At 44.9% G+C, this 8,590-nt stretch overlaps 1 protein-coding gene across 2 annotated transcripts in view; it reads left to right on the top strand.

The window, feature by feature from the left end:
• The window catches only part of kirrel3l (kirre like nephrin family adhesion molecule 3, like), a 32,218-nt gene extending 24,085 nt beyond the window's left edge, over positions 1-8,133 (top strand). Inside the window, exons 5-15 of one of the 2 annotated variants that reach the window (XM_061050696.1) lie at positions 297-447; positions 640-745; positions 1,021-1,169; positions 1,280-1,407; positions 2,621-2,747; positions 2,901-3,001; positions 4,081-4,279; positions 5,100-5,207; positions 5,385-5,494; positions 5,671-5,760; positions 5,871-8,133. In XM_061050696.1, the coding sequence (XP_060906679.1) occupies positions 297-447; positions 640-745; positions 1,021-1,169; positions 1,280-1,407; positions 2,621-2,747; positions 2,901-3,001; positions 4,081-4,279; positions 5,100-5,207; positions 5,385-5,494; positions 5,671-5,760; positions 5,871-6,362 (1,761 nt within the window). In that variant the 3' untranslated portion in view covers positions 6,363-8,133. Of the gene's footprint in view, positions 1-296; positions 448-639; positions 746-1,020; positions 1,170-1,279; positions 1,408-2,620; positions 2,748-2,900; positions 3,002-4,080; positions 4,280-5,099; positions 5,220-5,384; positions 5,495-5,670; positions 5,761-5,870 lie in introns of both variants that reach the window. The other variant, XM_061050695.1, reaches the window with a different exon arrangement.
• Positions 8,134-8,590: the final 457 nt, after the last annotated feature.

Raw genomic sequence — 8,590 nt, 5'->3', positions numbered from 1 at the left:
AATTTAAAAGATGATGACAAACAAGAGCGCTGACGGGGAACACTCTCAGAAATGTGGGAACAGCACAATATCCCCTGCTGCATCGTAAAATATATGATTTAACTGCAATGTCATAGAACAGGATGGCAATTTTAATGCCTAACACATGAAAAAATAAGACCTGCAGTGTCATACAGATATTCCCAAATATGCTTTGCTTGTGCGACATTGAGTGGATGTTTGTCTCTCTCTTTAAAAGCACACTGTTGCCCTGACTTCTAGCGCTGTCTTACAGTCACTCTGCTGTATTTCTACAGATACCAATGGAGGATGGAAAGAGGGAGGCTGCTGTTAGTATGCTTCCAATTGTCCCGGAGGACAGCGACTCAGGGCGCACCTACACCTGCAGGGTCCTTAACCCTGCTGCCCCCGCTGGACGACAGACATCGGTTACAATCAGTGTCCAGCGTAAGTGTCCCAGCATCAGACCATTCAAAATGTCATTTGGCTCTGCAGCAAAAGGTTTTCTTTGTACAATAACCTGCAGCGACGCATTTAGTTTTGATGCAAGCTAAAAGGTGAAAGGTACCAATATGATTAGGAAATCTATTAAGTCCATAAACTTTTATGTTAGTAACATAGAGGTTTTCCTCCCCACAGACCCTCCTTCAGTGACTCTATCAGTACAGCCTCAGACTGTGGCCGAGGGAGCTAAGGTTCTCTTCATCTGCTCTGCTTCAGCCAACCCTGAAATCACCGGATACAGGTATCTGTCCTCTGCTTAATCTCAATTTTTCACCCTTTGCCAGCATACACATAGAGCCAGCAAACATGAAAACCAGAGGACAGCTCTCATTCAAACAGCAGCACAAGCATGATAGTGTTCGGTAGATTCACTTGGTCAAATGGTCTGCTTGATTGGCAGTGTGTGATTGTGATTGGCATAAACCATGAATCAGCTAATAGCCACTTTGATACGCATGGCTAAGTACCTTCCCTGAACTAATGCAGCTGTATAATGAGATTATTCATCTGTCCCAGGTGGTCGAAAGGAGGAGTTCCCATCTCTGAAGCAAACGGGGACAGCCTTGAGGTGACGGTGGACTACTCCTATTTCACAGACCCGGTCTCCTGTGAGGTGTCCAACTCGGTTGGCAGCACCAATGTCAGCACCCTAGTCGATGTCCAATGTGAGTGAACTTTAGGCTAACTATCCCTTCAGTGTACTGGGCTGTTTTCTGTTGTTTCAAAAGCACCTTCTTATTGATTGTAATCGGTTGTCTGCGCTGCTTCACCCTAGTTGGCCCCAGACTGCTGTCTGAGCCGAAGCCAATGACAGTGGATATAGGAATGGATGCAGCGTTTACTTGTGCCTGGACTGGAAACCCTCCTCTGACCCTGGCCTGGACAAAGCATGGCTCCAGTGTGGTAAGACGACAAATATCAGTCACAACTTTATCTTGGATGGGAAGGCGAAGCTTAAACACTATGCCTCAACACCACCCCTCCAAGAGAGAAACATTCACACATGGCCTTGAGGCATGAATCCTTCACACTTTACCTCCCCCAACACATTCGTTTTTTCCAGCTGAATCTTCAACACCTCTCTGTATGCACCCTGAGGGCTAGAGCCTCCGGCAGAAACGGTCTGTCCACTGACTGATTCATATAGCACCATCGGGCCACATGAAATAGTGTCGTAATCCTTGGTACAATCAATCAATCAATGAATCAATCAGACAACCAGTGAGCCAAGGTGTGGTTGAAAATAACAGAATTACAACATGTGCTGCAACTTTTAGAGCAGCATCTTTGACATTAAAGAGGCCTGACTGCCCTTGAGTACCCATTTCCTCAAAGTTAATTTCATAGGTGAAACAAATGGGACTTTATTTTTTCTACCTTCGCTTCACATCATCCTGGTAAAAGTCTGAGCGTAAACACCATCAGTAGGTACATCCCACAGGAGCTTTACTCCTAATGTAATTTCTGGGGCGATGTTGGAGAAAAACACCCCCCTAGTAAAGAATGTGCCTGCGGGATGGCGTAAGGGATGCTGTCATCTCTAAGAGTGAATGCTTTCAGCCCCTCTGAGGGAACCGTGCAGGCATTTTTCTAATCCACCCACAGCAACTGTCCCCCCACACTGCCACGAGTAATGGATTAATTGGGTTACTCCATAAGTGTGTTGAAATAAAAATCGGAGAGAGTGATAGCAGGGGTTGTAGAGATGGAGGAGGTGGAGAGAGAAGGGGTAAATGGATTAATCACAGCTTGATGGAATGACAGGATCAATGAGCTGAGGAGTGAGTGAGTGTAGCGGCTCAAAAAGGGCTGGGGCCCACTCACGCCGGAGTGTGCTCTGTTCAGTCCCCGCTGTTTAATTACAACAATCTCCCCAGCCGCACGGTCACTCGGTGGCGGCTGGAGAGCTTAATGCTGTGATTAAAGCTCTTCACAATTAAATTAAATTCAAACCAGCAGCATTTGTTACAGTGGTCAGCCCACCTCTGCGCTGCCTCTACAATGAGCGGGCCACTGATAAAGGTCCCAGCCCCCTTTTGTCTGCCTCTTTGCTCTTGTTCTGGCTCATTCTCCAACTAACACCCTTCTTGGTTTTGTCGCTGGTTTTTCTCACTAGGTGCTCAGTAATGGCAACACCTTGCAGCTGAAGGCTGTTACCCAGGAGGACGCCGGAACTTACACCTGCAAGGCTATTGTACCTCGGATTGGAGTGGCAGAAAGAGACGTCACTCTGACTGTAAATGGTGAGTTGAGTTATTTTAGAGTATACAGCTTTGCCTGTGATGTTTTGATCTACTCTGTCGAACAAAACGCATCAAAATTGATATCTGACCTTGTGGTATTGATCAGTAATACAGAATACCATTTTTCTTTTTTTTCCCTCTTTTTCACACCAGGCCCTCCTATCATCACAGCGGACGCCACACAGCACGCCGTTAAGCACTCCAAGGGCAAGCTGGAATGTCGGGTGGGCAGCAGTCCCCCACCTGATAAAATTGTAAGTGATCCTTATTTGCTTTCTGTGTCGTCCACTTATTTTTGTGAGCTTACATACCACAAGTTCCTCTTAGCCACACCCCCATAAGATGGCTCACTCAGAGTAGTTTTACTCCTGACCTCACCTTCACACCTTTTACACCCTCACAGCTCCACCTCACAGGCTAACCAACATACTCACACATATTCACAGCTGTAATTGCTCAGACATTGACTAGAGAGGATGGTGGAGTTAAAGGAGCTGTGGGAGACCAGCTTCCTGCAGGTTTCAGCCAAACCGCATTCAATTAGCGGCCTGAGAGGCATCACTCAGCTGACCCTGTTGAACTGCAGAACGTATGTTGGGCTGGGAGAGGATAATTAGGGTGTGAGGAGGAGTGAGAGACAGGTGCCCTGCTGGCCCTTGTGCTAGAGACAGGGGAGAGGAGCCTTATTTCATAGTGCAGATACCTAACCCTCCTTAGGCCTCACCTGCAGGGCAGACGTGGGAGGCAGCTTAAACATGAGCCTGTAAGCTGTGTCAGCTGCGGAGCACTGTCAGGGTCGGCACAAAGAAAGTAGAATGAACGGAGGAACTCATGTTCAGTCAGCAGCAGGCAAGGATCTAAGGATAAACAGTTGCGCAGACCTCTGCTTTCAGAGATTTTTCTTAGAAAAGTTACTTTACAAGGTGTGTTCAGGGGGTTGAACTGGTGTGGAATCCCCCCCCCCCCTCTTGAAATCTGATTGCCACCCCCTGCCACCACATAATCTTAAACTACAATAGCTTTTGCTACGTTTTACTATGACTTCGATGATTCAGCTTCTTTTTGAGTCGTTAAAGAATTTAGCATTCGAGATTTGTGTGATGACATTCTGGTGTGAAATTTTTTAATTCAAATAAAAGACAGACAGAGAGATGTAAAATCTTTTAATTTCTTAATGAAAGTAGTTAAGAATGTCAGACACAGAAATTGTAGATGCTTCAGACATGTGTGTATGTGCACATACATATGCAACCCTTGTGACAGTGCCCCAGTTTTCAGCACCCTGTCTGGACATGCCCCCGGACTTACATCCTGTTTGCTATTCTCTCCACAGGTGTGGACCTTTGGCGACATGAGCCTATCCTCTGGTTCCTCTGGCCGTTACTCAGTGCAGACAGTAACCAGCGACCACAGCGTCGTGTCTTCTCTGGTGCTGTCCGAGACACTGGCTCAGGATTTCCAGCTGCGCTACAACTGCACTGCTTGGAACCGCTTCGGCACTGACACAGCACTGGTCACACTGAAGGAACAAGGTAAGCACTGAAAAGGAGACATTTCCTCCCAAACCAACAGAGCCCTCTACAGAAGCTATAGTGAAAACTCCTAGTCCTCACAGGGAAAGGGGCCAGATTAGGTGAAAGCTCCTCCATTGTGCTTATCTTAATTATGCTACCCCAAATCGATATGATTTAATCAGCAGATGGTTCCTTTAATGAATATGTTTGCCCCATACCATAGATATTGATTGTGGACAAAAGTCAATTAGAGGAAGCCCCATGTGTCTGCGGTTGGACTCATATTCTCTATCAATGTCCCAGAGCCAAGTTCAGCAGCTCAGGCTGCAGCCCCTTTAAGTGAATGTAAATAAGGCAGAAGTTTTTCCCCATACTAATAGTAGTGAAAGACTTTGTTGCAGCCGACACCAAAAATAAGGTCCTCGCCAGTAATTTACATCAGCGTAGCAGAGAGGGGTCTCTGGAGAAATGGGCAGCGATATCTCCTGGAATCTCTAATTAGATTACTGTCTGTTGCTTCATTGCATGTCAGGCCTTGTTACCCTTCTTTCAGAGAGATTAGAGACAATCGCCAGGCTGTGAGTTGCCCGCATGAGCATACGCTAGCTGTGAGCAGGACAGGGCTTACTGAAGATGAATTTATATAGGCGCTGAAGTCTCTGGGATTAGCAAGACAAATGAATGGATCTATTTTTTTTTTTTTGCTCTGATCTGCTCTTTCTTGACACTGACACTTCTACTCCACAACCTCTTATTTCATCCATTCTTTTCTCCTGACAACCATCTACCCCCCTACTCACTACGCCATACTTATCTGGTATTACTGTTCCCGTTACAGAAGCCCTGCCTTTGCTGATAATTGTTGGTGGAGCCGTAGGTGGAGGCTGTGTCCTGCTTATCTGTGTCATCACTCTGGTCTCCCTGTGCTGCAGGCACACTGGCAAAGGTGAGCTCAACGGTCAGTATGGGTGCGAGGGTCCACAGCCAACTCTTATCAAATTAAGGTTTTTGCAATGTATGAGCTGACATCTTCAAATGTTTTGTGTCACTTCACTATGTATTAACGATCATTTTTGATGTCTGGAAAAGTCAAGTAAAGCTTCTTTTCTTTTCATTCCCATAGGCAAAAGGTGCACCCGTCTCTCCAAGAGTGACATCAGAGTTCAGATTGTTCACAGCGATCACAACGCTACACGTGGCAACGATGATGAAGAGGATGTCAAAGAGCCCATGGTAAATTTCTGTTCCTCATTTCTTTGTTTGTATGACTTTGTATGACATTAATCTCTCTTGAAGGTTTGGGAGAATTAATGTTTAGCCCGCAATGTAACACTCTAACTTGGTTTATTCTTGTCCAAGTGGTCTTGTTCGTCATGGTAATTCATCCAATATGCTTGATCTTCCCTTAGGCTCCGAACAGCAGTGAGTCTCCTGGGACGTCACGCACAGAACACAGTGACCTCCTGGAAGAGGAGGAGGATGAGAGATCGGACATCAAGGTAAAACTGGAAAATATACTCATTTCAAGGAGCAAACTAAAAAAAAAGAAATAGAACCCATTATGTTTTTCCAGTATACCTAAAACGAAACTCCTCTGTCCTTCTCATAGGACCCCACCAATGGCTACTACAATGTCCGAGGCCACGAGGACCGCCACATCCGTAGTAGTGGATTTTCTGAATACGTACCCAATTCACGGCCAGTCTACACCCCATCCCAGCTGCCCTCCCCAAGCCCCATTTATGGTCAGCACGGCACTCAGCCTCGAGTCTATGACTTCAACCACCGATATGCCACAACAACAGCGGGCAGAACCGCATACGAACAGCAGCAAGCAGCCCAGCAGCAGCCTGCCCAACCGGCCGGCATCTATCCCACTGATCCCAACTACAGTGGCTCTGCCTACCTGCCTGCCACCTACGGTCGCGCCTTCACCAGCTATGTTAAGCCCTCCTCCTACGAGAAAGTGGATGCATACGACCAATCAGATCAGGCAAGCAAGGTGTCCAGCTCGTCTCGCTTCTCTTATGCCTCCTCACAAGTGTCCTCGCAGCAATCTGACTATGGACGGCCCTCACAGCGGATGCAGACGCATGTCTGATTGGACAAAAATGGATAAAGAAAAGTGCAGGAACAGTGAGTAGATAGCCATTGTCAGCTTCACATATATGTGGCTGGACTAACATGAACAGAGACTTTCTTCCCTTGGATGGTCCTTAAAGGACACATTGGAAAGTATTAAGAGGAAATCACGAGATTTGGGTTATGGATTCACCATCCTTCGTTTGTTGTGATGGTTCGTGGGATCTATGCTAATGCTAACTGTGGAGCTCCTGAGCTGGAGAGTTCAGCAGATTGTGATGTTCAAGTCAAACTAATGATTACAGTGTGATACCTCTTGTAGGTTATCTCTACATAATGACCACCCAAACCTGTGGAGATACTCTGTCCATTTGAGGGCCAGTGAGAAAATTCAAAGGAATCTCCTGAATTTGGGTGGCCAAAATGATTGGGGTAGCTGTTTACCTGCCTTCCAGAGTTTACTTTGTGTCAATGCTAAACGCTAAAAATTTTTGAAGGAACAAATGACAAGCAAGACATAATTGAGTAAAAAAAAACAGCCTATTGTTGTCTGTCATTTGGTGTTTTGTTGGCATGCGAAGGAATTCTAAGCACATTTGTGTCTCTTTCATCAACATAAGACCGAGCTATCCACAGAGACAGACAAATTTTTCTGCACAACAGGCTAGCTCTATTGACCAACAAGTGCTACAGGCACTGTACTATAAGAAGAGTCTAATCAGCGAAGGAATACTTCTGGCCTGACCTGTATTCCTGGAGCTTCTTCTGATTATAAGCCTAACACATTGGACTTAGAAGTGTTGCTTACCAGTGGAGAAAAAGAGATATGGAGAGAATGTGTGTTTTAACCTTCATTGTAATGGAGGTCTTTATGTTAACTGTGTTGTACCAAGATGGACAAGGCGAGGCCATGTTAACCCAAAGATGGTGGTAATTTTAAAGGGTGAAAAACAGGGGCTGAGGTTGAAAACTACCGTCAAACCCCTGGTACTGTTTTCTGATCTCTGATTGTAAAATGAAAAGTAGGCTATAACCAGAACAATCAAAAAGTGGTGGTATGGAAAGGTGGCAATCTTGAAGTAAAAATAAACTTGAATACGGCATCAAAGTCAGCAAGGGAGAGATGTTTTAAACAGTCCTTATGTGGGCCATCCACTCTCAAGTTTTACAACTCAATCAAATAGTCTCAATATGTTTACAAGAAACAGTACTACCCTGAAACACTAAGTATCTGTACAAATGGCTGAGCCCATACCTTCTCTCTGTTGCATGCAAATGATGTGTCTAGTGAAACTCTTCAGCGTTTATACTCATGTCCATTTCATGTTGGAGACATTCATTTCAACACCTGGCCCGGTCACATTCCAATACCTGGATGTTTCAGTATGGAGGCCTGTACTGCCATTTGTCTACAAAGCTGTTCCCAGGCAGCCTGATGAGAGAACAAATGTCACTTAAAGTGAGGAGGCAAACATCATCGCTTGACTTTATTTTTATATTTTATATAAGCCTTAATGTACAGCGTGTAAGCTGCTCTATTGTAAAGTATCTTTATATACATATGTATCTATCTTGGTTGACTTATTTTTGGTCCACAAATTTTCTTCTCTGAGTTGTTCATCAATCATTGAATGCAGTTACTATGCTTTTTTTTGAAACACAACTAATTGCCATTTGTTTGTTTATTCTTTTAATAATGTATTAAGAATTTTATTTGCTAAAAATGAGCTATCGTTGCTTGTACCTTTGTACACATATTTATATTTAAATAAAACCATTTCCGATAAAGATCTGGCTGGTGTGAATCTTGAGAATGAACCAGCCTGGTGAGCAGCATCATTGGGCATGAGGAACAGCGACAAACAAAGCTTCCCATGAAGCAACAATGATGAATACATAAATTAGCAGCACTGTCTTTGTTGATTTTGCTATTCCCCAAGTGAAGCGCTGCTTTAATGAAGACAGATGAGTTAGAACCCCCCACTGTATAGTATCCTCCTGAAGTCGACATGCCGGTCTTGTAGGGTAATAGGATGGAGCTGTGACAAAGGCAGGTATTATTTGACAGTACAAGTTCATCTTGTCACCTCTGTTCCCCAGGTAGACGCGCTGCTCACGGCGGGGAGGAGAAGTACATGCTCATTACAATTCTACTGTGAGGAGGGACAAGGTCTCACAAGACACCAATTTATCATGCAAAACACAATGCAGAACCAGGCCTCATCTGAGACAAATAATACAGGTGAT

This window comes from Labrus mixtus, chromosome 11, assembly GCF_963584025.1.
Source record: "Labrus mixtus chromosome 11, fLabMix1.1, whole genome shotgun sequence".
In the NCBI taxonomy this organism is placed as follows: Eukaryota; Metazoa; Chordata; class Actinopteri; order Labriformes; family Labridae; genus Labrus; species Labrus mixtus.
The sequence above is the reverse complement of the archived record's forward strand: the minus strand, read 5'-3'. Positions and strand labels throughout refer to the sequence as shown.